The 13,320-nt window shown below is 45.8% G+C and overlaps 1 protein-coding gene across 1 annotated transcript in view; it reads right to left on the bottom strand.

Annotated features, from left to right (window-relative positions):
• Window positions 1-231: 231 nt before the first annotated feature.
• The window catches only part of LOC113407257 (testicular spindle-associated protein SHCBP1L-like), a 59,078-nt gene continuing 45,989 nt past the window's right edge, over window positions 232-13,320 (bottom strand). Inside the window, 3 exon segments of the mRNA XM_026655560.1 lie at window positions 232-468; window positions 5,774-5,896; window positions 6,548-6,798. Coding sequence (XP_026511345.1) covers window positions 232-468; window positions 5,774-5,896; window positions 6,548-6,798 — 611 coding nt within the window.

Genomic DNA, 13,320 nt, shown 5'->3' on the forward strand with positions numbered 1-13,320 from the left:
TATCTGTTCCCAGTTTAAACTATTAAGTCAAAGGACACACACTGTAACCCAGGACTGAAGGTGTGTGTTAGAGTTAGATGCTCTAAAAGTTAACAAAGCACAAAGGGCAACTCTAGTCATTTTCCATAACATTAATTCAAAGAAGCATTTAAGACTAACAGTCTTCAACTTGGAGTACTGTTGCTTTAATCAAACAATTTTTATATACCAAAACATACATCAAATGCATGTTTAACTATTAACTATGCTGAGACCCTTGATATCATCTAGTGTGTTACTACTCATCTCTAGGCTCAATTCATGCATTAGTTTGGAAAGCATATCTTCCTCTGCATCTCCCGATGCAGTAAATTCCAGTATCCCTCCTGTAGTAGAGAGTTGGTCCATAGGCTGAAGGATGGTCACTCCATAACCATTGTTACTATAAATGTGATTATTTTTCATCTTCAGTTTAGGGACAGGAACAACCTGTTAAGGATTCAAAACAAACTAGTTTTGAAGGGTGCATTGTGCTCTTACACACTCAAACATGGCATAAAAGAATGCTTGCACTGTTCACATTCAAAAGAAACTCACTTTCCTTTATAGTTCTAAGTATTCCTCTCAAAATGACAATGCCTTATCTCAGATTTTTAGATTCTCTCATAACTGTTAAAAGGAGCAACCTAATTCAAATCTGAAAAGACTTAGCAAATACATTTTAACTTTTAAAACTACTGATTTTAGTACTAAGACTACAGTTTCAATTTATTGAAATTTGATCTAACATCCTTTGAAGCTTCCCACTTTCTATATTTAAGCAAGTATCTTTCTCAAAGTATAGTATAACTAGTAGCTTGCAATCCATTCACCATAGCCAGCTCTGCTGCCCTAGCAGCAGTTCACAATGGGACTGAAATTGTCAATCTTCCATTTTCTGACTGAAATCCTAATACAGGTCTGTAGCATCTTATGCTGGGGTTACGTTCCGCAGTCAGCGCGTGAAGCGAAAATCGCATATAGTCAAAATGACCCTTGAAAATCCCTTAAATCACCCATAAAGTACAGTTGTGTATACCACTCTGTACAGTACTATGTATCATACACAGCAATGTACAGTACAGTATATAAAGACTACCTATGCAAAATATAATTTTACAGTATTTTTAATAACATAACAGATGGAAGAATGAAAGAATAAAAAATGAAAACAGTACAGTACTGTAAACCTGAACAGTCACCGGTCATCCTGGATATTCTTGCTAGTCTTGTACTGTACACACTCCAATGATTAGTCTTCCTCTTCCCCTGACAACACGATCATTGAATCGCCAGGCTTGGGTGACGGAGAGCGAGTCGTAGACTAAGTGGTTGGCTCTGGTTCAGCTCGAGAAGTTGATTGTGTAGGCTCTGCTGCTGGTTGTTTTTTCTTTAAAAACATGGTGATTGGCAACTGTCACTGTTGTCTCTTGAGCTCCTCAAACATTTCTTGGTACGGTCTCTCATCATCCGTAATACAACGTGTGATTTTGAGGCTTCGTTCCATAGAAGGATCATATTCAGAAATTAAATCATTCAAGTGTTTCGCTGGTTGGAACACTTCAGAAAATTTATGAAGATTCCAACTTGCTGGCTCTTCCTGTTCGTCGTCATCTTCTGTAGACGATTTTATCAGTTCCTCTAACTCTTAATTAGTCAGTGTTTCTCTATGGCCCTCAATTAATTCCTCAATTTCTTCCTCGAGGATGTCGATGAAGCCATCACCACTCACTTGCCTGGCCACCTGAACAATGAGTTTCACTTCTTTGTCAATGGTTGGGAAACCCTTAAAATCATTCACACAGTCCCATAGGTTTCGCCAATATGCATTGACTGTTTCAGGCTTGATTGCATCCGTTGCCTGTTTAATATAAGTGATGCAATCCGCAATGTTGAAGGACTTCCAACACTCCATCACATTAACATTGGGATCATCATCCATAGCGGTAAGGATCTGTGAGAATGTAAGCCTCGTGTACGTGGCCTTGAAACAGCTAATGACGCCTTGGTTGAGAGGTTGGAGGATGGAGGTGGTATTGGGGGGGAGAAAGACGACTTCAACGTCGTTATGCGCAAACCGGAGTGCCTCAGGGTGGCCAGGAGCATTGTCTACGATCAGCAACGCTTTAAAGTCAAGTCCTTTCTCTTCAAGATACTGGTTGACCTCCAGAATGAAACACTTGTGGAACCAATCCAGAAATAATGCCGCCGTCACCCAAGCCTTTTTATTTGATTGCCAGAACACAGGCAGGAGATTTTTGTTCTTGCCTTTTAGGGCACGGGGATTTATTTATTTTTATATGGAGATATACCTATCTCATAGAACTGGAAGGGACCCTGAAAGGTCATAGAGTCCAGCCCCCTGCCTTCACTAGCAGGACCAATACTGATTTTGCCCCAGATCCCTAAGTGGCCCCCTCAAGGACTGAACTCACAACCCTGGGTTTAGCAGGCCAATGCTCAAACCACTGAGCTATCCCTCCCATTTGCAGCCCTGTAGAGCAAGCCCGGCTTTATTAAATGCCCAGTCGCATTGCCACAAAGCAACACGGTCTTTAGCTGCTTTGAAGCCAGGGGCTTGTCTTTCTGATTTCGAAATGTAAGTGCGGGTGGGCATTTTTTTCCAGACGAGCCCAGTCTCGTCAGCATTAAAAACTTGTTCTGGAAGATAGCCCCTTTCCTCTATGATTTTCTTTAATTGTTCGGGGTAGGCTTTTGCAGCCTCCTCATTGGCAGATGCAGCTTCACCAGTAGTCTGCACGTTTTTGAGGTTGAAGCGGTTCCTAAAACCGTTAAGCCAACCTTGGCTGGCTTTGAATTCCTTCTTATCAGAAGGCTGTCCCTTTTCGGTGAGAGGTTTGAACAGCGCATAGATGCTAAGAGCCTTTTCTCGCAACATGTTGCCATTGATAGGCACACGTTTACGGTTCATGTCTTCCAGCCATAAGTTTAATGCCTTTTCAGTCTTCTCTAAAGTCTTATCACGCACTTGGCTCGTCACCTTAGCAGTTACTGGAGCACTTGATGCCACGGCTTGACAAATTTCTCTCTCTCGAATCTTGATGGCACAGATGCTAGATTCGTTGCAGCCGTATTTACGCGCCACGTTGGCGATGGACATACCGTCTAAGTCAACACAGCCAGTTTTTCCTCCAGCGTTGGAACAGATCGCTGTTTCTTCGGTTGAGCACCAGATGAAGTAGGTGGCTTGCGTTTAGGGGCCATGTTATACGAAAAATATGTACTGTATCTTTAAACAGTACAGGTACAGTAGAATCTCACTCAGCGCGGCGAGATGCGCACAGTATGAGAGGCACAGGGGGACTGAGTACTGCAGTGGGAACAGCAGATTTGCTTCTCCCATCTCACACTCACTCCGGGGCATACGCACTATTTAAACTTTTTTTTTTTGGCCAACCCTCCAGGGTTATTATAGGGGAGAACCTTATCACAGGCCTAAAGACATGCTGTTGCTGTCAAGTCACAAAGCAAAAAATATTTTAGTGGGAACAGCAAATTCACGTCTCACGCTGGTGGAATCGCCCGCACTTCCCTCCCCACCCACCCCACCCCCCGACCGCGTAAAGGTGAAATCGCGCATGTTAAATGCACGTAAGATGCGACAGACCTGTACTGCTCAGCAGTTTGATAGCACAGCTACACAAGACACATGACCTATTCCATGTCCAACTCACTATTTAGTACAGATACTGACAAGAGAACACTGTGAAAAACTGTTTTGCTGAGAATTTAAATGTCAGGAAATTGATTTATTCCTTATGTATGTATTTTTACTCCTACAGCAAAACCCATATTGTAATTGTCTCAATGATTACCAGATCAGTCTTGCTCAATTTTTTTTTTTTTTTAAATGCCAGTTCCTACAAGCTCAGCCTGGTACCTGAAGTGAGTGATTAACCATTGGAACAAACTACAATGTGAAGTGGTGATTTCTCCATCTCTTGATGGCTTCAAATCAAGATTGGAGGCCTTTATGGAAAATATGCTTTAGTTCAGTCAAAAAAATTGTAGGGTTTCACACACGAGTAACTTGGTGAAACACAAAAGCCTGTGATCTACAAGTAGTCAGAGTAGATGGGACCATTAGTTTCTAAGTCAAACTATGAAAACAAGCTGTATTGGCTCATGGGCAAAATGCTATTACATGTACAATTGATGAGCACTGCCTTCTTGTGCAGATCATCTATAGTTTTTTTTGTTTGTTTGTTTTTTGTTAACTATGTGCTAATAGGCTAATCTAAGTCTTACAGATGGGAACTAAAATGTGACAGAAGTTGACTAAGAGGACCTACAAAAAAAAAACATTAACTCAGGGTAAATTCTTAACTGTTGAGTAGAGCAAGTGAGATCATGTGTAACAACCAGTCGAAGCAGCAATAAAGAGAAACTTCTTCACACCAAGGCCTTCGCTTCAGTGGAAAAAAAGGTATATTGCTAATTCAAGTTAGCTAACCTGAGGTACAATTCTAATGCAGGGCTTGTCTGCACTGCAGTGAACTTGAGTGTGATGGTGCTTAAGTTGAGTTGTCTGGCCCATTAAGAGGTATAAGCTCAATTGAGCTCAACTCATTAGTTGCTCTCACTACCTTTCTGGAGAGTGAATGAATGCAAACTCCACGCAAATGGCAACCTCTACTGATTTCCCACAATTCCTTTGTGTGCCCAGAAAGGAAAGACATGTTCTCCCACAATTCACTGGGAAAGTCATGGAGCAGCTCATGTTACTGCAGCACAAAGAACCACAGAATATGACCTCAGAAATCTTAAGTGCCACACGAGTGAGTGCCGTACTAGTGTGAACACAGCAGCTTGAGTGTTTTGCAATGTGGCCACTCACTCAAGCTAGGCTAACTCAAGAAGTAACTTGAGTGTAGATAACTCAAATTAATTTTGCAGTGTGTAGTTTTCACATGAGTAAGGCTACGATTTTGTCATAGAGGTCACGGATTCCATGACTTCCCAAGACCTCTGTGACTTCAGCCTGCAGCGGCTGGGAGCTGCAGGGTACCCTCATGGGCGGCAGAGGGATCCTGGAGCTCTGAACAGTCCCCACAACTGCCCAGTGACTTCCAATTTTGTTGTGGATATTTTTAGGGTTTCCGTGAATTTTTCTTTATTGCCTGTGACCTGTCCGTGACTTTTACTAAAAATATTCATGACAAAATCTTAGCCTTACATATGAGGTAGCAGATTGAGTTAAAAACTATAGTGGATCTTGGGACTGCCTCTCTTTCCCCTTAAAAAACACCCCTTCCATGCTGCCTCAAAAGAAGCCCATGCAGCAGGGACACTCCACCAATCCCCCACAAGAAGCCTGGGCACAGGGACCCCTTCCAAGACAGCCCTTCCAACCACCACCTCCGCCGCCCAGCATACCAGCCTCTCACTTTCCTAGGTACCAAATGCTCTTACTCAGTGTTCGCTCTCAGCGCCCTGATGCATAGCACTTCAGTAACTGCTGTACATTTGGTGTCTAAAAAGTTGAGAAGTGTGCTGGGACACTAGAGGTTACCTGGTAGGATTCATGAAATTCCACAGTAATGGTTGGTAGCCAAGGACTTAGCCACTGGATTCTTGAATTAGAAATTTTAACTAAAGAAATGCAATTTTTACAATAAACATGATGTTCCTCATTTCTTTAGCTTCCACTAACTTCTGCATTTGCAACAGTACAGCTATTACTTTATAGAAGTGTCAGTTACAATTGCTAGGAGAACACAGCACAGTTAGTTACCTTAATGTTAATTCCACCTAGGGCACCCTGTGAACTCTCACTGGTTTTGAAGTTATTGCAGTGGTGAATTTTGTTACCCTCCAAAATGGCTGTGCTTCCTGGGTGAAGCTCAACACCAGCACCCTGAAGGTTAAAACAAAAAAATTAAATCCTGAAAGTAAGGATTGCCACAGGAAAAGCATTCAGAGTACAGTCAAGTATGTAAAAAGTGGTTCTGCAATTTCGTATGAATATAAGATGTCAAAATTGGTCCACTGCAATTTATTATAATGAGGAATGGAAACCCATAAAACTATGCAATTATGGGACCTTGCAACTCCTGCTCACACTGGAATGAAGGGTGGAGTGGAATCATTATTCATTGCTTAGCATTTATTACTTTAAAATTACATCTTCAGGGGTATATTTTAGTCACTACATCAGTGTTTTACATGTAAAAAGTACCAAGCATGAAAATATTGCTTAATAATTCTCAGTTTGGTTTTTAATAAGTAGGAAAGCAACTCCCAGCTAACACTTAATTCCATAGGTGAGGATAGCACTCTACCCTAGTAACACCACAAATAAAAACAAGGCTACTGCCCTGAAGAGTTTAAACAAATTTGCTACAGAAAATTGGAAGTTAACTGAAAATTACATGTAAGTTTTCAAAACAGAATTTGAACTTGAGGTATTTCCACTTGCAATTCAACAACAGTATTTGTCCTGTTTTTTTTTTTAACATTTTATACTTGCTTGTATATTAAATTTATTTTTTGATATTTATGCACTCACCTGAGCTCCAGTAATCTCACTGTTTGTAATAGTCAGAGAAGCTCCAGTAAGCACACAGACTCCAGTTCCTTCACATTTCAATATACAGTTTACAAAAGTCATATGACCAGATTCAACCACCACAATACCATCAACAGTCCCCTGTTGTACTAAAGTGAGGTGCATTAGTTTCACATTTTGGGCTTTGGATACCACAAAACTCTCATGAGTAGGCTCTGAAACGATCACAATTTCTTCAGGCTTTCCAGCTCCTAGTTGAAAGAAGAAAAGCACTGTAAACATTTATTTCCACACTATACGTAAAGCAGCTAATACCTTTTTGCTGTTTGATTAACTGTTACAACATTTGGGTTAAAATGAGTATTTCTCAGTGAGGTGTTTTGGGTTTTTTTTTAAGTATCAAATTACAACGAATGACTTGCCTATAAAAAACGGTTACCTACCTTTCATAATTGATGTTCTTAGAGATGTGTTGCTCATGTCCATTCCAAGTAGGTGTGTGCGCGCTGCGTGCACGATTGCCTCTCTGGTCCCTTGAGAAAGCATCTAACCATGGGGTTAGCAAATACTGACCGCCCCGCTGCACCCGGGTGGAAAGAGGAAGTAAGAGCCAGATGCACCTTGATCAATGAGACTGCCAGCCCCTGCTGCTTTAAGTAGAATACCTAGCCCAGTATAAAGGGGATTGAAGACTGCGGCGGAGGGGTGCCCTTCTGCGAGGACCAAATAGAGAACCTTTTCTGCTTGACCAGATAAGTGGCATGAGTGGAGGGCTTTCTACTGCCAAGGAGAATCTCCCTACGTGAATTGGAGCATTGGAGCTCTAACGAGTTTAGCCATGAAATTTCCATGCTGTGAGGTGGAGGTTGGGGTGCTGGAGGTGGCCGTGGTCCTGCATGATGAGGTCCGGAATCGTGGGCAAGGCCATGGGCATGTCCACCAAGAGGTGTAACAGAGTGGAGAACCAGTGTTGGGGTCATGCTGGCTCTGAGAATCAACAATGCCTTGTCCTGCTGGATCTTGAGGAGGACCTTGTGGACGAGAGGGAAAGGCGGGAACACATACCGCAGGCACCCCGTCCACGAGAAGAGAGAGGCATCTGTGATCAAGCTGGGGCTGTGGTTCAGAAAGGAGCAGAACTGCTGGCACTTCCTGTTCCATGTTGCAAAATGGTCTAGCTGGGGAGACCCCCACCTCTAGAAGATATTGCTGACGACATCCGGGCAGAGAGACCATTCGTGGCCATGAAAGGATCTGCTGAGGCGATCGGCCAGTTCATTTTGTGAGCCCGGCAGCTATCATGCCTCCAACTGTAGTGAGTGGGCGATGCAAAAGATCCACAACCTGAGGGCGTCCTGGCACAGGGGAGAGGAGCGAGCACCACCGTGTTTGTTTATATACAACATCACTGTGGTGTTCATAGATTCTAGGACTGGAAGGGACCTCGAGAGGTCATCGAGTCCAGTCCCCTATTGTCTGTCAACACCGATACACATTTGCCCTGGAGATGGGCCTGAAATGTGTGGCAAGCTAGACACGCTGCACGCAGCTCCCTGACGATGTGCAGCGTTAGTTCCGCCTGGGACCATAGACCTTGAGTCCTGAGGTCGCCCATGTACACACCCCACCCCAGCGCCAATGCATCTGAGACTAGTAAGAGCGATGGCTGAGGTTTGGAGAAGGGTTCTCCTGCACAAACTACTTGTGGATCGAGCCACTAGTGGAGGGATTCGAGAACCCGAGGAGAGCGCGTGACCAGTCTGTCTAGATGGTCCCGGTTCGGCCTGTTCCTTTGAGCCAGCCACATGTGAAGGGGACGGAGCTGCAGCCTTACATGCTGCATCACTTAAGGGCAAGCTGTCATATGTCCGAGCAATTTTAGGCCATCATGGTGGGGAACCAGTGGAGACCTTCTATGATGGTGCTCATGGCTAGAAAACAAGACTTGTGCAGGAACGCCCTGGCCTGAGTGGAGTTCAAGAGGGCCCCGATTAATTCTATTCTCTGAGTGGGAATTAAGGTCAACTTTGCCACGTTGAGAATGAGACCGAGCCTGAGGAACATCACACGCACCAGGTTCACGTGTTCCTCCACCTGGGCTTGAGGTGAGCCAGTCATCTAAGTACAGGAAGACTTGTATCTGATGCTTTTGAAGAAAAGCTGCCACGACTGCCATGCACTTCAACACCTAGGGGGCCGCTGATACACCGAAGGGGAGGACCGTGAACTGGTAGTGCATGTTGCTGACCACAAATTGCAGAAACCGTCTGTGAAACAGGATTATGGAGATGTGGAAGTACGCGTCCTTCAAATCAAGGGTGGCATACCAATCCCCCAGATCCAGAGAGGGAATGATGGAAGCCAGGGAGACCATCCGGAACTTCAATTTCTTTATGAATCTGTTGAGGTTTCGCAGGTCTAAAATGGACCTAAGACCACCCTTGACGTTGGGGATTAAGAAGTAATCTGAACTCCAAAGGAACCTCCTCTACCGCCCCGAGCTGTAGGAGCGTTTGTACCTCCTGTACTAGAAGTTGCTCGTGAGAAGGGTCCTTGAAGAGGGACGGGGAAGGTCGGTGGGAGGGAACAGAATTGGAGAGAATATCCCAATTCTATAGTGCTCAGGACCCAGTGGTCTGAGGTTATTTGAGCCCAGACACTGTAGAAAGGGGATAGATGGCTCACAAAAGGAGAGGGAAGGATCCAGGTATTGAACTGGTGCTCCGTCCTCGGGCACACCTTCAAAAGTTCGGCTTTGAGCTCAAAGGCTGCTTAGCCTGGCCCTGGCCGGAGGAGGACTGAGATGGGCATCTCCTGATACTTCTGCCCCACTTCCTGCTATAGTCCTGGCTAGGAGGGGCAGAGTAGAAGCATGAGGCAACGGTGTGTGCAGCCCCATAAACTTGAGGGTCACCCGCGACTCCTTAAGGGTATGAAGCCTTGAGTCTCTCTGTTCCGCAAAGAGGCCGGAGCAGTCAAAGGGCAGGTCCTAGATTGTATTGTGGACTTCATGCGGGAGCCCTGAGACCTGCAGCCAAGAGCTGCGCCTCATGGCTATGGCAATGGCCATATTGTGGGTGGCCGAGTCTGCTGAGTCCAGGGCAACCTGAAGAGAGGTCCTGGCAACCACCTTGCCCTCCTCCAGGACTGCCCCAAACTTGGAGCAGAAGTCAGCTGGGAGCAATTCCTGGAATTTGGCCAGAGAACTCCAGGAGTTATAAGCATAGCGGCTCAGGACCACTTGCTGGTTCACTATGTGAAGCTGGAGCCCCCCGGTGGAGTAGACTTTCCGACCACAGAGGTCCAGCTTCTTCACATCCTTGGACTTGGACATAGGCCCCGGTTGCTCCTGTTGCTCCTTGTGGTTAGCCGCCTCTACCACTAAGGTGCCAGGCTGGGAGTGGGCAAAGAGGTGTTTGTGCCATTTAAGGGGTACAAAGTATTTACACTCTACCCCCTCGGCAGGATGGCGGCGGGTGTGTGCCACAGCACCTTGGTGGTATTTTGTATAGTTTTAATGAGGGGCAAAGCCACCCTCAAGGGCCCTTCAAGAGCCAGAATGTCCATCATTGGGTCCGTGTCCTCAGAGGCCTCCTCTGCCTGCAAGTTCAGGTTCTGGGTCATCCTCCTGAGTAGGTCCTGATGGGCCCTGGTGTCCATACCAGGCAATGTGGTGGAGGTCCCTGCCACCGCATCATCTGGGGAGGACGAGGACGATGCCCTTGGTGGCATTGGGTCTTCCTGACCCTCCGGCTCACAGGGATCCACCTGCGTGAAGGCCCATTGAGCGGAGCAGGTGGCAGCTGCAGTACTGAGTGCCACAGCCGCTATGGTGCCAGCGCCCGTGTTGGTACCCAGTCTTGACTGTTTGTTCCGTCTGGGCTTCCGCATCCTGATCACGGGGAGGCTCCCTGGTGACAGAGGAGGTCGATGGAGGCATCCGAGCCTCTGATACCATCGACAGGGACCTAGAACTGGGCCCCTGGGCTTGGTGGTAGGCCCATGGAGTCCAAAAGGGCCACCGAGTCAGCCCCTGCCACTGCAGCAGCCAGGACAATATAGGCACCAGCTGCCCCTTGTCCTGCCTCAGGCGGTGCTGGGAGCAGGACTGGCTATGCCGGGATGTGTAGGAGTCCACTTCTGAGGAGAAGTCCGAGCCTGACCAGGGTGGTGCGGACCTAGACAGTGCCGGGGAATGGTGCTGCATCATAGGCTTGCCCCTATGATGGACGAGCGCTGGTACCACTGTCTGTGCCGGAGCACGAGCTGGCGGGGCAGGATACTGTGCTGTCATGGAGATCAGGTCCCTTGGTGCCTCAAAGGTGTCTGGCGTGAAGGGAAGATCCAGCTCCTCCTGCACTGGGGAGTCCACCAGGACCAGACTCGACGGATCTCCCCAAGAGGCCAGAGTCAATAGTGCCAGCATAGACAGACCCAAGGTTGGTCCGCTGTCTTAGTAGGGGAGTGCCCCCTGTCCTCTCTCTTCTTTTTGTGCGGCACTGAAGACTACAAGTGGTGTCTCATACTGGAACTGGTTCTCGGTGCTGGGAATGGCGGTGCAGAGGCTCCTTAAATGAGTCCTTTCTCGGTGCCATGACCTCCCGCACTGAGGCTGGCGCACTACACACCAAAGTGCCCAACCCCGGGTCCGACACTATCTGGGCTAGCTGAGGGCAAAGGGCTGACTTCATCAAAAGGAGTTTCAGCTGAAAGTCCCGCTCCTTTTTGGTCCTGGGCTTAAAGCCCCTGCAAATTTTACTGTTGGACTGGTGTCCTTCTCCCAGGCACTTGAGACAGGAGTCATGTGGGTATCCCTTGGGCAGGGGCCTGAGGCAAGACCTGCACTGCTTGAAGCCCTGAGACCAAGGCATGCCCCAGTCCCAGAGATGGGATTGCGAGGGAGGGGTAACCCCCAACATAAACTTAACTAACTACAACTTTACAAACTATTTACAGAGAGATGAGAAGAGAATCCACTCTAGAGAATCACTTGCGAACGCAAGAGAAAAGCTGCTCCAATGACCATCACTGGTGGTAAGAAGGAACTGAAGAGGTGGCGGGTCAGCAGGGACCGCCATGAATGCGCCACTCCGGGGGGCTCCACAGCCGACATGACGGGTACCACTAGGGAAAAACCTTCCAACGACTGTGCACGTGGCGCGCACACACCTACTTGGAATTGACATGAGCAATCATTCGAAGAATTTAAGTTATCCAAATTTGTTCCCTCTCCAGATCTACTTGTTTCATTGCATGTGCCATGTTGCACTGAACCAGGACCTAATAATGATACACATTTAACATGCTGGTCAAATGCCAAGTGAAAATAGCAAAACATTATTTTGCTTTCCTCAATCTTAGTTCTATAAGCCTGGTGCTCAAAACACAGAAGTTCTGAAGACATGGAGAAATAAGTATCACTGTGGAGACAAATTCTGAGAACTCTATTTGTTAATGCAATATGCAGCTGCAGTGCTGTCTGTTAACAATTGAAAGTGACCCATGAAGCAGCAGCAGAAGAGATTTTTAGAATCCACCTTACTGCTCCATTCTAGAAAACGTATCCGGAGCTTGGTCTCACACAAACAGTCAACTTCTGCAATGTGCCCAAAGAAATGAAACTTCCTTCTTCCTGTTCTGTGAAGTTCCACCAGTGGAGATTCCTGAGGATTTAAAGAATATTTAGCAGAGCTCCTATATGATTCATATTTGGAGTGTATTTTGCTTCCAACACCACTAGATATCTGCGAGCTCCTGGCACCAATGAATGACCTTAAAAGATCTGCCTCTATATGAAAAAGGTTCACGTCAGAGCTGATGTTATTGGCGTCCGAGACTTCAGGGTCCATGACTGTTATGCCTATGACTTCTACGAGTACTGATCTGTTTTGAACTGACTTTATTTTGGAATTTATTCCTCATTTTCCTGGCTTTGAGACTAAAAGAGGTCTACTCTATTCAGTCAAAGGACAGCTGATTCAACATCAGAGTCAGGGTTTGAGCTTTTAAAGCCTCTTTGATGAGGATGGCATAAAACCTCTGCTGCTTACTGGTGCAGACTTGAGATTTGAAGGCTCTGCACACAGTGCAGCAGTTTGGGGAACAGGCTTACTGTAAGCAGAACAAACAGCAAATGCATGTGTCTGCCTCAAGGAACCAGGAGGGAAATGACATACATTGCTTAAATCCACCTTTCTTATCAGAATCCTTGGAAGTGTGATCAGCTGGGATCAAAAATCCTAGAACTCTAAGTCCAAAATAAAAATAAAATGTGCAAGGCAACAACCGTTTTACCAAATGTACTAAGTTATAGTTTGGGATGAAAACAACAAAGCCAATTGAGAGGGCTGGGTCTGCATAGCCTTTTGCAGTCCATGCTATGAACATCTGCTGCGATGAGAGGACACTGATGTAGCCTTAAGAAACTAACTGATAGATCTCAAGTTCGAATAGGCCAAGGCCACCTCAAAGAACCTTAACTTTATTTCTCTATTCTGAGTTTACTGACCATAATGCTACATTAACCTATTTTGCATTTAAAATTAGTTCTATTTATACAGTAAAGCCTGTCTTAAGAAAATATCTAAGGGATCAGCAAAGATTTGTTGAAGGGATGTTTTGAAGTGGTCTGATACTGTTGTCTATTAGTGATCTTTAGCAGAGAGTTCACTATTTAGGTAGAATACATGATACTGTAGTATAAGTGTTTTAGTTAGTGATGGTTACATTATTTACACTCATAAGTAGCTCCTCAAAGACCTTGAAAGAGAAGG

This window comes from Terrapene carolina, unplaced genomic scaffold, assembly GCF_002925995.2.
Source record: "Terrapene carolina triunguis isolate 2854851 unplaced genomic scaffold, T_m_triunguis-2.0 Scaffold210, whole genome shotgun sequence".
In the NCBI taxonomy this organism is placed as follows: Eukaryota; Metazoa; Chordata; order Testudines; family Emydidae; genus Terrapene; species Terrapene triunguis.